The 22,950-nt window shown below is 46.2% G+C and overlaps 1 protein-coding gene and 1 long non-coding RNA gene across 2 annotated transcripts; one reads left to right on the forward strand and one right to left on the reverse strand.

Moving 5' to 3' along the window:
• Nucleotides 1-10,027: 10,027 nt before the first annotated feature.
• TMSB10 (thymosin beta 10) lies at nucleotides 10,028-11,113 on the reverse strand. The gene is made up of 3 exons (XM_044772755.2): nucleotides 10,976-11,113; nucleotides 10,580-10,694; nucleotides 10,028-10,314 (listed from the first exon to the last, which is right to left on the reverse strand). The coding sequence occupies exons 2-3, from the start codon at nucleotides 10,677-10,679 to the stop codon at nucleotides 10,280-10,282; spliced, it is 135 nt and encodes a 44-aa protein (XP_044628690.1). The 5' UTR covers nucleotides 10,680-10,694; nucleotides 10,976-11,113; the 3' UTR covers nucleotides 10,028-10,279.
• On the forward strand, nucleotides 10,295-22,059 carry LOC106838656 (uncharacterized). The gene is made up of 5 exons (XR_011503902.1): nucleotides 10,295-10,412; nucleotides 15,233-15,301; nucleotides 16,491-16,585; nucleotides 16,713-16,822; nucleotides 21,517-22,059. It is a non-coding gene; the product is annotated as an uncharacterized lncRNA (long non-coding RNA).
• The last annotated feature ends 891 nt before the right edge of the window (nucleotides 22,060-22,950 follow it).

A 22,950-nucleotide genomic window follows, 5' to 3' on the forward strand; every position in this document is an offset into this window, starting at 1 on the left:
CACATACACATAAACATAGACATCTAAGTATGTATGTACATAGGTGAGTGTGTGTGTGTGTGTCTGTCTTCAATCTCAGGACTCTTGCCCCAGCCCCAGTTTTTGGCAGGGACATTGGGAATAGGGCTGTGATGACAAAGAAGTTAGGTCTTCTCTACCAGTTCAAGCCTGCCTACCCCGGGGTTAGACTCAGAGTGGTCCATGTGGTCTCCAGGGGTGAACAGGTTAATATGGGACCTTTATACAGCAGTTTAGCACGTGACTGTGGTGCACATCGATGGGTTTGGGTGCTTAATATCCACTTACTTTGTTCTTAATGATACTTCCTGATTTTCATTCAGAAATCGACTCCTCCAGCTGATGTCCCTGTGATTCTCACAAAGCTGACCGCTCTCCCAGCACCAAGGGTAGCATATGACCTAGACATACGTTTAAACCAAACTCCGTCTTCCCTTGTCCCGGCCAGTGTGACTGGGTCAGGAATGGGCACCTCACCTAATTCAGGCTGGTGAAGTTAGGTCCAGGGTTTTTGTTTGAACTAGATGAAGAGAAGTTCTCTCTTCTCTGCTGTTCTTACATCTGGGAGGAACGTAGTCTTTGAGCTACAGCAGCTGTATTGTCACCATGAGGGGGGAAGGTCAGCCTGAGAATGAAGAAGCAGAGTTGGGAGATGGAGAGAGAGAAACCAGGTCTCTGTCACATCATTTGACTATCTCCGTCAGCCACACTTGAAGCAAAACTTGCTCCCTCGATTGCTCATTTACTGAGTAAGTGAATCCTTTTTGTTGAAGCCAGGTTAGATAGGATTTTTTTTTTCTTAGTCAAAAACTGAGGAATCCTCGTGATACGACTACACACTCAACCGATTTTTTTGTAAGAATAAGCCAGATCAAATAACCTGGTATCTGGGTAGCAGGAAACGAAATAAGGGACAGCTTGGCTGGAGTTAACATTTGGACAAAAAAGCTATCTCAAAGAATAGGTTCTTTTTAGCCACAAATGCCTCAGATGAAGGTCTTGGGGCTGCCTTGATGCACGAGGGAGTTTTTCCCAGCAGACTTGCCTTCCTAGAGAACACGATTTCTCCTCAAGGTAGAAAAATTCTTAGCGATGGTTTGCATGCCTGGTAACGCAGAATAGCATTCATGGGCCCAGCGGTTTTTATCTTCTAATCAATAATGGCCAAGTCCTTCTGATCTTGTCGACTTCTATAAAATTCATCAATTTAACATTACAGAGATAGACACGAATGCCACAAAAATTCAGACTCAGTGCTGAATAATGTGAGGGCTGAGCCAACAGGGCAGTCTCTCAGTCTTAAGGGCTCAGTATTCTGAATTTCTCTGGGGAGGTAAAAAATAAGCTTAGTGCCTGTTTAGTTTTAAATCAGAATACAGAATTCCGTGATCCCATATTTTGTCACTAATCTGGGTTACCTGTTCATCTTATCTGTGAGAGAATTAAGTCCAGGAGAATCCATTTCCTTTGTCCTGAGCAACTACCTAGCCTAGGACCCGGTACTTAGCAGATACTCAACAAATTGTGGTTGAATAAACGGAGAAAGCAATGGATCAGTGAATAACTCTCGCTTCTCCACTTTGGCTGGCCCTAACCAGCTTGTTGATTCGGGCCAACCCAGCCTGCTTTTCTCCCACCGTGTGCTTCCACCCAGACTCCCACTAGTGTTGGCTTCCAGGGTTTTGCCTAATGCAGGTTCTCTGACACTGTGATGTCTTGCAAGTTCACCCTGCCTTTCCCAGGGCTCAGTGCCAGAGACACCCACTCGTTCATGGCCTCGTCTTATTGTTTCTCTGTACAATGTGTTCGCCATAAAATTAATTTATGATACTTGTTTAGGGACTAAAAAATCTCTCTCCCAATGTACCTCCTGGGAAATGCCTTGGTCATAGGATGCTTTGGTCTTCCCCTCTGGAATTTGAAGCACAGAAATGAAGTCACATAGACAAGCAGAAGTTTCTGTTTGTCAGATTACACCTTCTGTGATTGCCCAGCTAATCCGGAGTCCTACTAATTCTCCCTCTGCAAAGTCTTTTGTATTTGCCCTGATTTCCTCTCCCCACAGCAAGTGGTGTGCTGGATGCAATTGGAACTAGTTTGCAAAGATCCAATCATAGAAACTTCCAGAGAACAGGCAAGCTGGTTGTTAAACTGTTGGCAGCTTGAAATAGGCAATATTGACACCACAGAAATCGGCAAACGCTGCACATTAGCTCCTACTCACCTCTACCCTGAACTGAGAAATGGTTGTTAAACATTTACCAGCACAGCACCATGTACGGGTCTTTCCCTAATTTAAGTGCCCGTTGCCTCTTGCCTGGACTATTACAATATCCTACTAACTCATCTCTCGGCACCCAGACTCTGCTCATTCCAGCTGATTGCTGTAGAGCACTTTTGACTACAAGTAACAGAAAACCCAACTACAAATTTCTTAAATATAAGAAAAATGTATTATTTCACATAACGAAAAGTTCAAAGATAAAGCACTTTCAGGAGAACTCAGCAGCTCAAGAGCTTATCGTGTACCCAGATTCTTTTCATTTTTCACTTCTCCACTCTCAGCGTATCAGCATTTCCCTTCATGCCTTCAAGATGACTGTCACGGTTCAAGCACCACGTCCTCACACAGTGACGTGTAACTTTCCTTATGTTCTCTTAAAGAGCAAATACAATCTTCCTAGAAGTCCCCCAGTAGGCTTCCTCTCCGGTCTCCTTGGCCAGAATTGCAACCCACACCTAAGTCACTCACTGCGAGGGTCATTGGTTGATTGGTTCATGATTGGTTCAGACCGCTCGCTGGTTCCCAACCCCTCGGAACGAACATCTCCTTTGGTATCAAATATTTTGTAACATTCCTCTTTCCCAAAACGGAAATCAAAGATAATATAACTTACCCACACACATATTTGAAAAACATAAATGAATACAAGCCCTAACTGGAATATAAAGGTGAAACAAAGAAAGATAATTTAGGGGGCCAGCCCTGTGGCCGAGTGATTAAGTTTGCACTCTCTGCTTTGGCAGCCGGGGGTTTGCAAGTTGGGATCCTGGGTGCAGACCTACACACCGCTCATCAAGCCATGCTGTGGCAGCGTCCCACATAGAAGAACTAGAATGACCTAAAACTAGGATATACAGCTATGTACTGGGGCCTTGGGGAGGAAAAAAAAGAGATACTTTACAAAAAATTATATGTGTATGAAATTTCAATATATACAGTAAATTGTATTCTGACTCCAAATTATTTCCTGCCCTCCCTATAACACAATTATACATCCTAGCCGATGGCACGTAACTTGCAGTGCCTCACCCACCTGATGTCAGGCTTGCTTTATGATTTGCTTGGGCTAATGTAACGTGAATGGAAGTGCCACATCTGAGAAGAGCCTGAAAAGCCAGTGCCTGGCTTGACATTCCTCTTTCCCTCTACCATAACACAGCATGTGCCAGATAGGGGCTGCTTCCTTAGCTTGGTTCTTACAATGAAAAGATACGTGTAACAGGAGCAGAGCTTTAGCAGTCCACATTTTGAGCATGTTCACACCTATACATAGCATCACTGTAAATCCAGCAGCTTCAGATAAACACTGATACAATTGTGTTGTATCAATAATTCAAGAACCAAGAGAGTTACTGCTATCAGTGCCACGGTTTTCTGCAATGGTGATCAACTCTTAGTAAAGCTCTGAGTTAAAAAAAATAGGCATCCCTCAGTTTGCATGGTAGTTGCAATCCTGGAAAACACAATATATGATAAAATGTGCAATAAATAAAATGTGTAAAATTAGTTGTTGCTAGACCCACATAACTATAAAGAAATATTTCATCTACATGAATGTCCAGTGGTTTATTCATAAACTGTGGGTCCATTTACATAAAGCTCAAAAACAGGCAAAATGTACACAAGCTGCTAGAAGTTAGGACAGGCGTATGACCGGAAGGAGGCACGAGGCTGTGTTCAGTTTGTGAAGATCCATCAAGCTGCACACTTATGATCTGTGCATTTTTCTGTGTGTATGTTACACTGCAACAAACAGTCTTTAAAAAAAAAGTCATGCAGGGCATGGGACAAATCTTTGATGTGTGGTATTGTCCTATGCATTGCAGGATGTTGAATATTCCTGATCCCTGTCCATGGTCTGTCAGTAGTGTCCCCTAATCATATGACAATCAAACTGAAACAAAATACTCTCACAAATTTCTATAATGCCGAACTCCTGGGTGCCTTAGGGTTGTACTAATCAAGCCTCACTCTTGGGGCTGTGGCCCTTGAAGCTCATCAACTGCTTCATATCTAAATAAAATTGGGCATCTATTTGCCATGAAGAAGGCACGATAGGAGAGGATGAGGAGTCTGGGGTGGTGGTGGTGGTGTTGGTAGCAGTGGTGGAGGAGGCGATAGAGGTGGTAGTGGTGATGGTGGTGATGGCGGTGGTGGTGATGGTGGTGATGGCGGTGGTGGCAGTGGTGCAGGTTGTGGTGATAGTGGTGGTGGCGGTGACAGTAGTTGGGTAAATAACCATCATGTCTGCCACAACGTCCTCCACATGCTATCAAATACATCTCAGATCACTTTGTTCCAACCTCCAAAATCTGCGGTGTCTCTCAACTGCCTAAGGATAAAAAACTCAACTTACCTTGCTAGGCTAATTTTGAGGCTTTTATTTTCACCGAATAATTGCTCTTTCCCTTTGCTGAACATGCTAACAGTATCACTCTGCATTCCTTCGTCTTCTGTTAGGAAAGCCCTTCTCATTCTCACTCCTCTGGATGTTCATTCAAATGCTTCTTTTTCCATAAAGCAGCTGCCTGTCCAGAATCAACCACTCCTTTGTATACTTTCCCATGGTGCTTTGCTTGTAACTCTCTTTAGCATTTACTTGATTCTGCTTTTTGTATAGTTAGTTGGCTCATGTCTTTTATAGCTTCTAATACCTTGTACTGTGACAGGCACTGGGTGCTCAAAAAATGCAGGCTGAATTAAACTGAATGAGAACACAGCCTCTGAATTTCACAGAAATCAGCAGTCCAATATCTGAAATCTTGTAACAGGTTGAGACTCACAAGTGCCATCTGGGTAATATACAGCTTTCCATCAATAGCCTCAACTGTGAATTAACTGTACTTCCCCTCATTGTAATAGGATTGCATCCTGGACTGGGCTGCAGGAGGAAAATGAAGATGTTTGGCTTCCCTGGACCATGTTAACTCCGGTGTGTCCACTATGCTTGGGCCCTGTTGATGCACAACGGAGCCAACAATCAGACAGTGGGGGCCTGCCAGCAGCTTGGCTTTAGCAGAGCCAAGATGGAACAGGCGAGGCCGGGGGATATTTCAGTTACAATTCAGTAAGTGTTTACTGAGTGTCTATTATGTGCTGGCTACTGTGACAGTCACCAATATCAATTCATAAAAATCCTTCTCCACTCGGTCTGACTGAGAAGGTGATGTACGTGTCCAGGTACTGATAGGAGGTGCACATAGGAGTTGAGAGGAGAGAGAGATTGTCTCTGGCTGGGAAATCCAGGAGGGTTGATCGGAGAAGGCAGTGATTGGTCGGGCCTTGTAGGATGCCTGAAATTTGACTAATTAGAAAACAGGTGGAGGGTCATTCAAAGTGGGGAAAACATCAAAAGGCAGAGAAGAAGGAGAGGGCCAGGGAAACTTCGTGCTTTCCTACCGCCCTTTAGAAGTAGATGTAGGCTCTGCTGATGCAATCTGCAGCAATTTCCTCTGAGTTAATAGTACACGCCTTAAAAGCTGAGAATCCTTAGCTCTTCATAGGGGTAAAAAAAAATTTTGCTATTGAAGTGAAAGATCCATACAGTGAAGTACATATGAGTGTTAATTGTAAGTGTACATCTCGATTTTTTACACAAGGACACACTCACATAACTACCACTCTGATCAAGGTATACAACATTTCCATCACCCCAGAAAGTTTTGTTGACTTTTATCATCAAAAATAATTTTTCCGGGGCCAGCCTGGTGGCACAGCAGTTAAGTTCACACGCTGCACTTCGGTGGCCCAGGGTTTGCTGGTTCGGATCCCAGGTGCGGACATGGCACCGCTTGGCAAAAGTGATGCTGTGGTAGGCACCCCACGTATAAAGTAGAGGAAGATGGGCACCGATGTTAGCTCAGGGCCAGTCTTCCTCAGCAAAAAGAGGAGGATTGGCAACAGATGTTAGCTCAGGGCTAATCTTCCTCAAAAAAAAAAATAATAATAATTTTTGCTTTTTCTAGAATGTCATCTAAATGGAATTATACAATATTAGACATCAGTATTTAATTCATTTTTATTGTTGAGTAGCTCAATGATTGAGTAACAGTGAGGATATCTCAAAACTGTCTATCCATTCTGTTGATGGACATTTGGGTTGTTTTTGCTTTTTGGCTAATATCAATAAAGCTGCCAGGAACATTCTCGAACGCGTCCTTTTGTGGACACATGCCCTCGTTTCTCTGGGACATACAATTGGGCATGGTGTTGTGGAGTCACAGGTTGCGTATTTGCAGCTTTAGTAGGTGCACACTATCAAGCTGGACTTGTGATTGGTGTCTGAAGTGGTGGGAAGGGGCAGTCTGGTGGAACTGAGCCCTTAACCCGTGGGAAGTGATGCTAACTCCAGGTAGATGGTGTCAGGATTGAATTGAATTGTAGGACACCCAGCTGGTCTTCAGAGAATCAGATAATTGCTTGGTGTGGAAAACCCACACATTTGGTGACCTGAAGGAGAGTATTCTGTGAGTAGGGTGTTGTGTTAAATGAGAAATAGAACAGTTTTTCCTTTACATGTGGGGTGAGTAGTGTGGTAGGGTAGAGAAGAGAAAGATAGGAGTGTGTTTCTGTTCTGGGGAGATGCCAGGAGAGGGTGGGGGAAGGCATGGGGACTGAGGCAGCTAATATTGTCTGAGGAGAGGAGGTGTTGCCTGAGGGTGAGAGAAGGCTGGGAGACCCATCTGGGGGATTGGGAAGTGTTGGGAAAAGAGATTAGGTCCTCCTTCTAATTCAGACCAGGTACTCCCTGAGGAGTCCTCCGTCTGTTTTCCCAGCACCTGAGCAGCATGTGGGACATACCAGGAATAGGAGGTGGAGCGCAGGTAGGGGGACCTCCTGCAGTTCTGAGCCCCCTGCTGCACCCTAAGAAAGACAATGAAAAGTCCCAAGCTCTGAGCTCTATTCATAACCCGGAGGTCTAACTGTTAAAGCTTGTCTTAGGAAGGAAGTAAGAAAACGACACTGGAAATTCAGGTATGCTTAAAAAAAACATTACATCTTTACTTCAGTTTCAGAGCAAGCTTCAGTCATTTTGTGATTGGACTGACAACTGCTTCCTGAATTCTTATCTAGGAGGAAAAGAGCAGAAATCAGTAATTCAGTATAATTCTCTCTAGGGTGTCAGTATTCCCAGGTGGCAAGGAATAGAAATGGTGGGATAAGGGGGGGCAGAGGGAGGAGAAGAGTGGGCCTGGGGTGCTTCGATGCTCTCTGAGGCTCCAATTCTGGGTGTTGATGCTGTCTCCACTGTGATTCCCCGGTGACCCCCTGAGATCGGTCACGGGGAGGGGGCGGGGCCTAGGAAGGCCTTTTGGGCCGGTCCTTTGGGGGTTTCCACGTTCAGCCCTCTCACATCTAGATAACCTCACCTTCATGCAGCTCGACAGCCGGGGTGGGTTGGGGGAGGCCAGCCTTACCATACAAGCCAATGTGGTGTGATAGATTTCTGAACTGAAAACTCACCCCCTCCCGGAACTCGGCCCCTTTCCCCACTGCACCCCGGCCCCAGTCAGTCAGCCCGTTGTCTTAGAGTGGGAACGCAAACGTGCCCTTAAGTCTCCTCCTGACTTTTGTCTTATATTTTTAGGAAGAGTGAGGCTCTCATGGGCACCCCACAACCTCAGAGTAGAGAGGTTCTCCTGGGGAGGGCGAGAAAGTCATGGGAATCTTCTGAGAGTAAGGGGGTCCCAGGCGACGGGGCTCTAGAGCTGTTCTCCAGGGTGAGCCCACTGGGGCCGAGAAGCCTGTGGGGTCTGAGGGATTTCTGTCTCAGATAGAGCCCCAGAGAGAAAGTTGGGTCCAGGAGAGGCCTTAGGGGTGTTGTGCCCAGAGAGGATACCACATGCCCACGAGGGGTGCCTATGGAACGCCATAGGGATGGGGGAAGGAGGAAGCCTCCAACAGCCGGCCTTGTAACAGGTCTGCCTCCTCCATCTCCTGCCCTCCGGCACCTCATCTCCCTCCTCCGTGCTCACTCCCCTCCAGCTTTTTATTCTTCCTCAGAGGCTCCAGCACACTTCTACCTCAAGGCCCTTGCACTTGCTGCTCCCTCCAGCTATCCAGTGTTCTCTCCCTCACATCCTTTAGGTCTTTGCTCCAGGGCTGCCTCTCCTTGACCATCCTGCAGGGAACCGCAGTGGCACTCCCAAGGCCTCTCCCACCCCCAGCACTTTTATCCCCCCCATCCTGCTTTATTTTTCTCCAAAGCCCTTCCTCCCAGGAGAGGTGCTGTGTTACTGCTGGCAGGTACTAGTGATTTCTTCTGTTTCCTTTTCCTTAACCTCCCAACAATAAACCCCAATAGGGGCAACTATCAATATGCTTGAATGTATATAGTGAACACTCATGAAGCGTTTAACACAGCAGATGTCCCAAACATTCAGTTATAGGATCCCCCAAAGCACACCCTTGGCCCTCAATTCTGGCTCCACTACTCACTGGGTGTGTGACTTTAGCAAATCCCTAGTCTCTTCGAACTTTAGCTTCCCCATCTGTAAAAGGGGCTAATCATCATCCTGCCTTAAGAGAGTTTCTGAGAGTTAAAGCTCCAGCACAGTGGCTGGACCATGGTGGGTGCTCAGTAAACGTTATGTCCCTCACCCCCATGATCTCTTTATGTGTTTCCTTTCCTTATTTCTCCTCCCCAAGCCACTCAGCCTCCACAGCACAGGCCTCTCAAGTCACTCTTTTATGTACCACAAGCAGTGGCTCCTTCAGCCTAGATGTCCCTAACTGTGGTCTGCTCTGGCTGCCTGTCTCACCCCTGGATTTTAAGTTCCTGTGGACACAGACCACATCTCATTTGAATTACCTGCCCTCACCCAGGACCCAGACCCTTACAGTCAGACAGAAATTTACGACAAAGCATTATTCCCTCTCCTTAAAAGAAAATCCCACCCTTGGGATCACAAGCCCCTTTCTTCTGCTTCAGAAAACCCTGCAGCCCCAGGCACCTCTCTCCCCGAGGCCCCTCCAGGCTGGTCCCCTCCTTCCTGTGGGTCCTGAGGGTGTGACCCAGTGGGGCTGGCGCCAGCCCTCCCTCCACACTCCAACCCTTCCTGCTGATCACAGCACAGGAGGCCGTTCAGCCCAGCGCTCCCTCTAATGGCTAACGTTTTTGTGGAAGGTTCTGAGCTAGGGGTAAAGACAAAAAGCAAGGCTGTCCCCCACAACTCTGCTAGTTCAGATGCTCCCGCTCGGTTTTTGCTTCACATCTCGCCTTTGTTTCTGTTCCAATGCCTCCTCTTTTAAGCTCCCAGAGAAAACCTCTTGGAGACTTTGCGCCCTCTCCAATTTCCAACGTTCCAGATTCAGTCTTCCACCCCTTTCTTCTCAGACTTTAACTCACTGTTCTCTCCGGCGTGAAGCAGAGCCATGAGGAGGCTGGGGGGGGGGGGGGTGTGGGGGGGGGCGGTTAAGAGCGAGACTGTAGGAGGTTACTGAAAACAAATCCTGCTCTTCTGAAAAAGCACTTCCCAAAACAGCTCCACGAATAAAAAGCGGGGTTACATTTTACACGTCTTGCATTATAAGCAACAGCTAAGCAGCGAACAACCCACGAGATCTTATGGAGAAGGTAAAATCAAAATTAAACATAGTCCCTCCAAGCCAGCCCATTCTGCGACCCCTCCCCCGCTCTGCGGCAGGGACTCCGACTGCGCGCGCGGGGCTTTGCTGCAGCGGCACTGCCCCCGCATACTCAACGAAGACACTCAGACCACGCCAGCCATGCCACGAGGTGTGTTTTATTTTCATTAATCATACAAATAATTTTCTATAATATCCCAGGGCAAACCGAAGAATTTGGCAGTCCGATTGGGGGAGGGTCCCCTTAGAGACCCACAGGCCGGTGGCATCGGCACGGAGTGCCCGGGTTCACAGTGCAGCTTGTCGCTCGTGTCCATCTTGCAGGTGGCTCTTCTTCCACATCACGACTGGGGTCTCCAAGATGACGGGGGTGGGAAATCCTCCAGGTTCTTAGGAAATTTCACTCCGCTTCTCCTGCTCAATGGCTGTGGAGAGCAGGAAGCGGGCGCTGGGGGATGAGGACATCTTGCAACCCCCCAAACCGAGGCGCTTACAAACCCGGTGTGGGCGAGGCACCCACGAGGTCAGGAGATTAAGAAAGAGACTTGGGGCTGGGCGCTTTGTGTAACAGAAAGGGGGCTGTTGCCACCCAGATCGGGGCATAGGCCGGGTGGGGGGCTGGGGTCCCGGAAGGGCGGGGTAGGGGGCTAAGCTGGGGGCCCGCGGAGCGGGAGGCGGGGGCGCACTCACTCTCTTTGGTCGGCAGGGTGTTCTTTTCCTGCGTCTCCGTTTTCTTCAGCTTGGCCTTATCGAAGCTGGCGATTTCCCCCATGTCAGGCTTGTCTGCCATTTTCTTAAAACAATCCTAGCGGACAAACCAAGGCGGTAGGCCTGGGGCCGGGGGCCAGCGCCCCCCTCCGCGCTCTCCGCCGACGCCTCTCGACGTGGCACTCCAGCCGGGGCGTGCCCGGCAGCCCCACGGCCGGAGATCTGGGCGCGTCCCGCACCCCCCTCCGCACCCCAGGGCGTGGTCGGCCGGCCCGGCGTCCCGTCGGGGAAGGGCGCCTGTTGCGGGGGTGGCGCGCCAGCCGCGGGCCGCGCTCCGATCCCACCCCAGCGGGGCCCCGGCCCCAGCGCAGCGCTCACCAAGGCGTCTCTCTCCGGCCAGGGGTTCTGCCACTCCCGCTCGCGTTGCTGCAGCAAGAGACAAAAGAGCGGCGCCCGCCCCGCGCCTTATATACGCCGCGCCCCGCCCCGTCCCGCCCCTCGCCCGCCGCAGCGGGGGCGGTGCCGGCAGCCGAGGGGCGGGGGCAGCGCGGGCGCCTAGCCTCCCCGCCGCGCCCTCCGCCCGGCTGCTCCGGGTCTGCTCTCCCGGCTGCGCGCGGCTCCTCCAGCGTCCCGGCCCGCTGCGTCCCGCGTGCCCGGTACCCCTGGCGTGGGCGCTGCAGGCGCCGCCTGGCTGGGCGCCAGGCCCTCGATTTTCTTTTGGGGCTGCACTCCCCTCTCCCCGAATCTGCTGCTTGCCTGCAGAATGGGCATGGGGGGCCGGCGGGGGGGGGGGTGGGGGGTGTATGGGTTTTGTGTGTGTGTGTGTGTGTGTGTGTGTCGTGTGGTTGTGGGTGTGGGTGATGTGCAGGCGTGCAGGCGCGCTCTGCAGCAAACCCTGCCCGCAGGGGACACCCCACCCCTGTGCCGTGCCTGAGTCTCTGCCTTTGCCCAGCAGACCCACCCCCCTTCCCCGCCGCCCCTTCCTTTTTCGCTCCTCGGGAGCCTGAGCCCTTGCGTGGTTTCGCCCTGAAAGAATCCGAGCCGGGTTCCTAGAAATGAAGAGATCGTGGGGGCGGGGGACGACGACGACACAGGTTTCCGCTGCTCTTTGCTCAGATTGGGGGCCAGTTGCCCTCTCGTCGTCTGAGCAGCTCCTACAGGCCCCGTGGCGGGTGCTCCTTAAATGCTTGTTACAAGCTTTGTCTGAAGGGCGGTGGTGGGAGCAGGCCGTCCCCGGAGGGCTCGCTGTGTTCCTTCTCTCACAGGGCTCCCAGGAGCGCTGTGTCGCAGGGTGCCTCATCCTCCTTGAAGTTAACCTTGAAGGTATCCCTACAAACTTTCTTGCTTTATATGTTAACCCATTATAGGAGTGGTATAATGCAGTTGTTTGGATCCTTCTCAGAAAAGTTGTATTTTCAGCCTGTGCAAATCTTTAGATAATAAGTTCCATAAATTAACAACCCGGGGGCTGAAGCTGGTCATTATTTTGTTTGTCCAGAACTTTCATTTTTCAAGCGTCAAGGAGTGTCAGCAAGCTCTGTTAAATTAAACGGGATTTGGTGTCCCCTTACTTTCTGATTTTATCTGCTTTTCTCACATTCCCTCAGTGTGTTTGGAACAGAAGGAACAAAGCTGAGGCTTATGAATTTGATATACCAAACTCCTTGTGTGACCCTGGGCAAGTCTTTTCATGCACCTCAGTTTCTTCACTTGTAAAAGAATGTCGGCATAAACCTTACATGAGGTAGAGAACAGGCATGAAGTGGAAGCTTAATATGGCAGCCCCATTAGATGCCACACTCACACTTTATTGGTGTATCAGTTGACTGTTGCCACAATGTGCTGTGTGGCAAACTACCCCAGAACTCAATGGCCTGAAATAATAATCATTTATTCTCACTCATTTGTCTACAACTGAGCTGCTGCTGGGTTGGGCTAGGCTGGGCTTGGCTCCCAGCTGTTGGATCTAGGTCTGCTCCACAGGTGTCTCATCCTCTGGACCAGGATCTAGCTGGAGCTTGTTCTTCTCAAGGTGATGGCAAAAGAGCAAGAGGGCTGTAGCATAAGAGAGGGTAGAAGTGTTCATGTGTGTGTGAAAGCATGTCACGTCGCCTCAGGTCTGTTAACAGCCCATTGGCCAAACAGACCATCAATGGAGTGGGGAAGGATATTCCACCCATGGTGGGAGAGGAAGGGAAATGAATGTTTCCTCAATAAAAATCCAACTTCACAGTCAGAGTAGGCAAACAACTGTGGCCAACAGTCTCCAAAGTGGCTTACTGCAATAAAAGTTTATTTCCCGTTCATGAAGCAGCATGATATGCTGATGTTTCTGCTCAGGCAGTTCTCATCCGTGTAGTAACTCATGCACCCAGGCCACTCTCTCTTGTTGCTCTGCCTTCCTCTAGATCCTGGAAGTTTACTCCAGCCAGCCAGTGGATGGGAAAAGAGGAGGAGAGAGAGGACTGCACTGGAGTTTTTATGGACCAGGCTTGGAAGTAGTCTCTATTACTTCTGCCCTCTCTCTCTGGCTAGGACTCAGTCACATGGTCTCACCTAACTGCGAGGGACGCTGGGAAATGGAGTGAAGCTGAAGGAGGAAAAGAAAAGGAGAGGAGGTGCCCGGGAGAAAGAGAAAGCAGAGTTGGGTGGACTTGGAGCAGTCTCTGCCACGTGCTGTTGAAGGGTCTGCCAAACTTGAGCAGGAGAACATCCAGACGTCCAGAGCCATTGACTCCGGAGGGTCTCGCTGGGACCTGATTCCTTTTCAGATACAATGCCAAGCGTTATTTAGGTGTTACCTTCCTCCGCCCCACCTTTGGCCTGAGCGTGGGAATATTCAGTTGTCCCAGTTGGATCCATAGTGAACTCCAATTCCGACTTCCTTTTATTTAGGAAACAAAGGAATCTATTTCTTCTAGGTATGGCTATGGAGACGTATTTCAAACGTATCAAGCATGCAGGATTCCCAAACAAAGGAGCTTTAAGCAGACTTGTAGACGTTCTTTATTCTTGATGGAGCTCTGTGGCCCATCTCTAAGAAAGCGGGTGGCCTCTGGTATTTGTTGCTGAAGAACAGTGGTCAACTCTCTTAGTCTTAGCCAATCCCATGGATAGTGATTTTAAAATATCTGCATATTCTTTGACACTTCTCCCACCATTTCTTGAGTATAGACTGTCCTTCATGACTTCATTGTAGTGAATAAAATGTGGCAAAAGCTATGCTTTTTGGTTAATGAGGGTAGGTCATAAAAGGCCGCATGGCTCTGCCTGACTCTGTCTCTCAGGATGCCTCGGCACTCTGAGAAAACCGGGCATCTACAAGGAAAGGCCACGTGTAAGGATTCCAGCCACAGCCTCAGCTGAGATTGGAGCTGCCAGCCAGCCTCGAGCACGCAATATTCAAGCAGCTGAAACATTGTGGCTTCAAACTGCCCCAGCTGATGCTGAGTGGAGCAGACACAAGCTGTCCTGGTCAAATTGCCGATTCATGAGCAAAATATGTGTTGTAGTTATTTTAAGTCGCTAGATTTTAGGATGTTTTGTTATGCGGCAACACACAACTGCAACACCACGAGATGGAAAAATCATACCGTAGTGGTGCCAGGGCTCAGGTCCCATTTGGGGATTTTTCCTAAATATCTTCCATAATACTCACACTTATACTTATTCAATAACTGTTTATTGAATGTGCGTGAAGTGTCTGGCAGTGTTCTGGATGTGGAAGATAAAAAAATGGTGAGATTCTTAAGTTACACGTCTAGTGTAGTAAATGAATGACTCCAAGCCACTCAACAAGCTCATGCTCATGTCTTGCACACACTTGTGACTTAGGGTGTCATTTATATCCGACACCATTTCAGCCTGCTGCTTGAAACAGGTCGTATACTGTTCACAGATAGTATAGAGAAAGCCGAGCCATTCAAATCCAATTACATTTCCATCCTTTTTGTTGAGAAGGATGCCCTGGAAAAGGCAGAGGGAATAAGAGGGACCTAAGGGAGCCTTGATGACTGTCACCCTGGAAGGGGAAGCCTTTAGAGATTGGCCATGGCGCTCCATCCCTCAGGTCTGTCCAGTTTGACATTTTTTAAAAATCGGGGACTTGCATGGGGATGTAGATAGAATGTTGATTATATTAGGAAGGATGCAACTCTGCAAACTCCAAAGCAAGTGGAGAGATGGACAAAATACGATGAGATGAACCTGATAGGGACAGATGCCGAGCCTTCTCGGTCTGACCATAAACTCCACAAGTACGTGGAGACATGACTGACATGCTTCCCTCTCAAGTGGTAGTGATATTTGTGGCTGTATGAGTAGAAAGAAAGTTCAGTCCAGATTTCCTTGAATAGAAGGAAGACATTCATCCCTGCTTCAGGTCCTTTGCCCTTGCTGAGATGCTCACTTGAGATGCTCCTCTTAGTCTGGATATTCACATTGTGAACCTTGGTATTTCACTGAGAAACCTTCTTAGGTGTCCTCTCCCCAGAGAGCCCTCCTTGACCACCCATATAGAGGAACACCCTGTCATTCTCAAAACAATTATTTTGTTTCATTTTTCTTTATAGAATGTGTCTCTACCAAACATGTTGTATGTTCATTTCTTTGTTTATTGTCTTTCTCCCACATTAGGAAATGGGAGGCTTTATCTGTCTCGTTTACCACTGCAACCCTGGCACCAAATGCAATGCCTGATATATAGTAAGTGCTCAATCCATATTCTTTGTATAAATGCATGCAATTCCTAATCAAAATGAAATGAGCTACTCTGGGGGAGGTGATGAGCTCCCTGTCATTGGAGGCATTCAATGAGAAGTGCATAGCCAAGTATGTGGAGTGTTAGAGAGATGGTTCATACCTTGGGCCAGCATAGGCTCATAAGCAAGCAAATCTGCTTCTCCCTAGATGACCCCCCTGCTCCTTCTCTTGCTGCTATTCCAGTTGTGAAACAGCCTCTTTTTGGGTGCCAGTTTTGCCAACCTGAAAATAGCTGTGTGACTCTCACACAAAGGAGGTACGGGAAGCAAAAAAACCCAGGATGTGACCTCTGTATTTTCCAGACAGTCCAAATGCTGTTTCTCTTTGTAGGTCATGGAGTTTAAGGACTTGTCCAAGATAAAATTGTGAACAGAGTAAAGCGGGCCCTTGAGGTTCAGCCTGAGTAGTGATTGTTCTGTTCTGTGGAGGTGTGAGTGAGCCCCTGATAAACCTTGCCAGTTGCTTAGGTCACCCAAGTGGCTAACAGCCACAGTGTGAGTAAGAATATTATTGTTTCAGTTTTCATCTCTGGTGCTGGAAATGATGCAATAATGTTGGCAACTAGCATTATCGCACGGTTCCTGTGCTCCAGGCTCTGAGCTAAAGCCTTTATGTATATTATCTCACTTAATCCTCACCGAAACACTGGGAAATGGCACTATGTTGATCACGTCTGCTGTACAGTGTAGGATCTGAGGCTTGGTCAAGGTCATACAGCAGGTAATTGGCATTGCTGGAACTTGAATCCAGGTCTGGCTGATTCCAAACCCTGAGCTCTTAACCATGGCACCACCCTTGCCTAGACCTTGCTGCAGGGTTTGCAGAGTGGCAGCCTGGATCCAGCTGGCGTATGTATTTTGTTTGCCCACATTAAATTTAACAAAAAACTTCAGCCAATACTCAAACATTGGAAGATTTCCAAGTCGAAGATCTGAGGACACTGGGTCTATATTTTCCCATGACAGCACCATGATTAGCAGCTACACCCTTGAAATGGGGCATGTTCTCTTCACTTCGCTGGATTCTCCACCACTCCCTAATGTCTTCCCAGCATGGAGACCAGTGTCAGTTGCCATTTATCATATTTGTACTGGTGTTTTACTTATAGTAGAGAAATATTTCTTGTCCCCAGGTCTCTATCTGTGGAAGTCAGCCTTCAAGATGGCCCCCAATGATCTCTGCCTCTTGTTCCCACCCTTGTGAAGTCCCCTCCTCTATTGTACCAAGGTTAGTCTGTGTGACCAATGGTATATGACAGAGGAGATAGCATATAATTTCTGAGATTAAGTTATAAAAGACTATACTTTCCATTTTGGTGGTTGGCTTTATCTGTCTTTCTCTTGTTCTGGGGAAGCCAACCTCCGTCTTGTGAGCAGCCCTGTGAGAGACCCAGGTGGTGGGGAGCTCAAGTCTCTGGCCAACAGCCTGCAAGGAGCTGAAGCTTGTCAATACATGAGCTTGAAGGTGGGTCCTGCAGCCCCTGTTGAGTCTTCAGATGCCTGCAGCTCTGGCTGACCATTCCACTGCAACCCAGCTAAGCCATTCCCAGAAACTGTGAGATAACAAATGTCTGTTGTTTTATATTGCTAAGATTTGGAGCAATTTGTTGCTCAGCAATAGATAAATTAATTCACTATCAAAAGTGGGGGGAAGAGGTAAATCGAGAGTGCCATGTAGTTCAAGAAAAATTAAGAAAGAGCATATTTATCTGTGGAAGTAAAGAATATTTGTATCATTATGAAACCTGCCATAGTTAGAACTGTGACTGGTATATGGGAAAGGTGAGAGGTGATAATCTTAATGAACCGGGCCTGTTTCGTTTCTGTTCACGGTCTCCTTGGCCCCTCTAGGTTTTGAGTCTTCCAAGCTTGCTGTAAAGCAGTGGTTTTCCAACTGTTTTTGACCTTGGCCCCTGCCCCTCCTCCCCCAAGAAGTATATTAAGTGCATTTCACTGTGACCCAGTACCCCATGAGCACACACAAATGAAACAAAAGTTTCACCGGAACAGTACTCACTGTTACTGTAATTCTCTGTTCTCCTCTATTCCTTTACATTTTTGAAACCTTTTTATTTTGAAATTATTATAGACTCCCAGGAAGTTGCAGACAGTACACTGAAGTCCCCAGCATGCTCAGTGGTAACGTCTTATATAACTATAATGCTGTATCAAAACCCAGAAACTGACATTGGCGCAATTTATAGACCTTTTCCAGATTTCACCAATTGTTATATGCATTGTGTGTGTGTGTAGTTCTGTGCAATTTTATGACATGTATAGAGTTGTACAACCACCGCAATCCAGATACAGACCTCTTCCATCACCCCAGAGGGAATGCCCCATGCTATCCCTGTATAGTCTCACCTACCACCACCCCACCCCTACCCATAACCCCCGGCAACCACTAATCTGTTCTCCATCTCTGAAATTTTGTATTTTGAGATTGACTTTTTCCACTCAGCATAATGCCCTTGATGTCCATCAAGTTGTTGAATGTATCAGTAGTTCACTCATTTTTTTTTCGGAGTAGCATTCCATGGTACGGAGCTACCACTTATTGAAGGTTATTTTGACTATTTCCAGTTTTTAGCTATTAAAAATAATGCTGCTATGAACACTCATGTATTATTTTTTGGCGTGCATGGACCTATTTTCATTTCTCTGGGATAATGCCCAAGGGAGTGATTGCTGGGTCACGTGGTAAGGGTATGTTTAGTTTTGTAAGAACTGCCAAACAATTTCTCAGAGTGGCTGTGCCATTTTACATTCCCACCAGCAATGTATAAGAGGTCCCGTTCCCTAGCATCCTCACCAGTATTTGGTATGGTCACTATTTTAATTTTGACTGTTCTAATAGGCGTGGAGTTATATCTCATCAGGGTTTTACTTTACATTTCCCTAATGGCAAGTGGTGTTGAACGATTCCTTTCCATTTCATTATTGCATTAAAAATACTGATTGTGACCTGCCATTTTGATTTTATCACCCACTAGTTGGTTGTGACCAGCAGTTCAAGTACTGCTGCAGTGGGGTCGTTTCAATCAGCATCTGTTATTCAGAAATCATCCCTTTAAAGTCTAGCTTCTCCTTTCACCTCCACAAGTCAGATGTTTCTGAAATTTTGTGGGTAACGCAGATGTCCTCTGGGGTCTGACGAAGATCTTAGATGAGAAGGACTCTCACTGCTGTTTGATGCTTTCCCACGGTTTCTTTGGATTTTTAGGGATATTCTGTTCTTCTGGTTACTTCTGGTCTCTCTGAGTTTTTGTGTCTCCACCCTGATTCACATCCAAACGTGGAGAGACCCTTGACCTTGATTTCCTTCTTCAAAACAACTATAAACCTAAGGCTGGTGTGTGCAGCACAACTTTTACCAAAGGTTTGTGGGTTAAGGGAAGGGGCAAATCTACCTTTTTTAAGACACACCCTTGATCCTAAAAGCCCATGTGGTGCCCTGGGGGAGCCCCCTCCGTGCTTCTCCTAGGTACCCCCAAACTCACACTGTCTCACTGTCTCCTCATTTCCGTTTTCTGATTCCTCCTTCCTCTCTTCATTCTTCCCTTTGAGAAATACAACTGCCCTCTTTCCCTCCAGCAGAACCGAGCGCTTGTTCTTTGCTACCCTGGTTCTTCCTGAAAGGAGGTTTTGAGGCATCTCTTTCTATCACAAGTAACTGATGGAGATATTTCCCCAAAGATAGTTCCCTTCCTCAGTGGGATTTTGGTGTTAGCTGTTAATACCACTAGTGTCTCTGAACAGGGTACTTTTGTCTTTTGTGTTTTTCTTTCATTTAAATGTTAAAGAAGTATTTTTATTCCCAAATGAATCTCACCTCCCCCCACCCCCCTGATTTGTATATATCTCAATGGAAGGTCCCAGGTTCTGGCCTTTGCCTGCCCCTGATCTGTACGTGAAGTCTGCTCTCTGCACCAGTGCTTGACAACGCAGTTCAGTTCTCCATTCTACCCCAGTTGTCGTAGTCTGTAGTCATGTTTGGATGTGAATCAGGGCAGAGACACAAAAATTCAGAGAGACCAGAAGTAACCAGAAGAACAGAATATCCCTAAAAATCCAAAGAAACCATAACATAACAGAAGACTATAGACTGAGTGGCTTATGAACAATGGATCATTTGTTAGCTTATAAACAATGGAAATTTATCTCTCATGGTTCTGGAGGCTGGAAAGTCCAAGAGCAAGGTGCTGACAGGTTTGGTGTCTGGGAAGGGCCCTCTTCCTCACTCGTAGACGGCTGTCTTCTCATTGTGGCCTCACATGGTGGGAGGGACAAGGGAGCTCCCTGGGCTTCTTTTCTACGGGCACTAATCCCCTCGTGAGGACTCCACCCTCACAACCTAATCATCTCTCAAAGGCCCCACCTCCGAATACCATCAGTTTGGGGGTTAGAATGTCAGCATATGAGTTTTGGAGGACATAAGCCTTCAGTCTTTGGCACCAGTGCTCTAAGTTGATAAAATTCTTTGAAAAGTCACTCTGACACAAGGTGTGCCCCCTAAAATCAGATAAGACTTTGTTTCTAGGGTTGTGAAATTTCAATCTCTGTGCCAATGAAGAGATAGGGGCCATAGCTGGTATTATGAAATGAAGAATAAAATGATTATAGAGAACATGAGGACTTAGGTCTTCTTTCACTCCACCAAGATTGTTCTGTGGACATAGCAATGCCCTGTGAGTGACACAGAGACTAATAGGCTGTGGTTCCTGTCCTCAGGGATCATACAGTCTAGTAGAGGACACAGACGTGAAAAAAACCTAAACTCTTGGCCGGTGAAATAAGAGCACCTCCAACCCCAGCTCTCCCATTTCCCTCTTGGAAGCCATCACTAGTGCCAGTTTCTTGTGCACTCAGAGATGCTGGTATTATGTATACACACACAAGAGATACAAGCCTATATGTACACACATACATATTTTCTTTTATTTATTTATTTTATTTTATTTTCACAAATGACAGTGTATTATTATACTCTCTGGACCTTACTTTTTCCCCTTACTATATCTTGGAGATTGTATCATATCAATGCAAATAATGGACATAATACTGATAGCTAAATTTATATACAATTACTGTGTCCGTGATCTGTTCTGAGCACTTCACATGTATTGACTCTGAGTCCTATGAGCAACGTGCTAGTACTTCCCTATTTACAGATGGAAAAACGGTGGCACAGAGAGGTTAAATAACTCAAGGTCACGCATCTAGTAAGTGGTAGAGCCAGGATTTGAGTGCTAGCCATTGGTCTTCACATCCACTATTTTTCTTTTTCTTACTAAAGGCTGCCTAAGATTCTATTATATGACATATCATATTGTACTTAATCAATTCCACATTGATCTACATTTATATTGTTTTGGGCAGTTTTTTACTACAAACTACTACCCCTAATATTTTGGGGGCCCACGACAGCGTATATATGGAGACTCACATATGACGTCTAAATATTTAAATTATAAAGCAAGCTAGCATACTGTTAAATAAAATATATTCCATCCTCCTGCATAACAGATATAATTTCATAACACAATTTAAAAAGCATGAAAAGGGATGGTTCTTGTATGAGTGAAAGTGGGGAAAATATCCAGATGACTGAATTTGATAAGGATTATGCAGGTCTGGGAAGTCTACTGATGGGTTGGGAATGTTTGAAAGAACAATAAAGTAAAGACATATGATTCACAAATTATTAGAAATTTATTCAACAATTTTTTTCTTGCTATCACTTAAGCATAATTACTAATTGTGTCGTTATGAAGATTTTCACTTAACTTGTGTTCTGTAGATAGTAATGATCTAAACAATAAAAAAATAAAATGTAATTGTGTTCAAAGTGTACTAAATCTGAGTGGATATACAGTCAATTCTCGTTATTCAGGGTAGTTATGTTCTATAAAGTGATCACCGATGCTGAATTAGCAAATACGTTGCTCCTGGGGGACATACAGAGTTAGGTTCCTGTGAGCTTCTGGTCTCGACATTTTTGTCAGTTGCCCAACGAGTAAGCTTGGTTTCTGTGTGTTTCTGTTGAGGGACACTTTATTTAGTACATATCATTGATTCATTAGCATTGAACTCCCAGGGCCAACAGCACCATAAAATGCCCGAACAAGGCTCATCTAACACGCGCATTTTCTCCGTCAGGCACATCACAGACGCTTGTGCTTAGGAGCACCAGACAGCACTGCGGCACCATGCCTGGGGACATTTCAAACAGTGAAATCACCAAAAAAGATGAGAAAGATGGGGTACTAAACAGACTGCAGAAAGGATGCTTGTTTACATTATAAGAGCCCAAGGAAGAAGGCAGAGCGTCGACTTGTTCAGCCTCAGCTGGAAACAGGTGTGCTGGGGACTCCGATTTTTTGGCATGCTGCACGTGTCCTCAAATAAATGCACAACTGCTGTGGGTATTGATTTTAGGGTTACAAATAAATTTTATCACGTAGGCGAATTCTCAAATATGGAATCCGTGAATAATGAGGATCGACTGTATTTTCATAAAAAACATGAATTTAATTATGTAAAAAACAAAAGAGTTGAAACAAATTTCAGATATATTTTAAACAAGGTATTTTCTTCTAAAATATTAACATTATCTAGTATCCTAAAGCAAAACACAAATAATTATCAATGACTTTCAAAATTGTGAACCAACAGTATTTAAAAATAAAATTTTAAAATTTTTGTAGATGTAATTAAATTCAATGAATAATTTTATAAAAATTGAACTATTTGCAATTCTAGCATTCAATGTCTGTCTCATGGCCAATGTAAACAACCTGTGTTTTGCTTCGTATATGTTATGTCCAGACCTACATATGCACAAATACACGAATAACATGAGCTATTTACTGTAGAAAAATATTTCTTAGCTGTCATATGCAGCTATTGGGAAGACTGTGTTAATTTGTGAGTAATTCCTGCAGCTACAGGAATTCCTGTACTAATTTTTGGAGCCACAGACAAGAACAGGAAAAGGAGCAAGAAGATGGGCACTTGTACTGCTGGGAATCATTATTATGCAAGAATCTATGAGAGAAAAGATTTGAGTGACAGCGCACTTAGGTAAGTGTATCTGTCATGCCAGTCATCCCTGAACACAGAAGCATATCATCTTCGGTGCTGGCAGCAGCTCAGCCTACAAACCTCTCTGCCTTTGAGGTGCAGCCGCCTTTTGCTTCCAGGATATAGAGCAGAGGAAGTATGTGCTCAGGGTCTGCCTGGTGCTTGTGTGTGGAGGCGGTCCTCTAAAGTGCAAGCCTCTCTTGCCAGGGTCTACGGAAGGACCCACTACAAACATTGCGGCAATGAATTCAATCAAACCAACCATCACAAACTGTGTAAGTGTCTGTACAGGATAAATTCTCACTGTTTCTGTATTCATTTTCGTAGCTTTCACCAATTCTCGTTCATTTCTGACTTCTATTTAATTTGCATAATTTCTAGAACACTGGCCCCTTCTGCGTACTACACATATTTTGTTTATCTTCCTCCAGAAAGAATATGCAAAATCTCCACTTTTGTTTTAGCTAATTTGCTCATTTTAGAACTTGTATTTTCTCTTTTATGCAATGT

This window comes from Equus asinus, chromosome 6 (genome assembly GCF_041296235.1).
Source record: "Equus asinus isolate D_3611 breed Donkey chromosome 6, EquAss-T2T_v2, whole genome shotgun sequence".
NCBI lineage: Eukaryota > Metazoa > Chordata > Mammalia > Perissodactyla > Equidae > Equus > Equus asinus.

Coding starts and splice junctions, on each gene's coding strand:
- TMSB10 (XM_044772755.2), bottom strand. CDS start 10,679: ATGGCAGACAAGCCTGACATGGGGGAAATCGCCAGCTTCGATAAGGCC. Junction 10,315..10,579: donor CACCCTGCCGACCAAAGAGA/GTGAGTGCGCCC, acceptor TGCTCTCCACAG/CCATTGAGCAGGAGAAGCGG.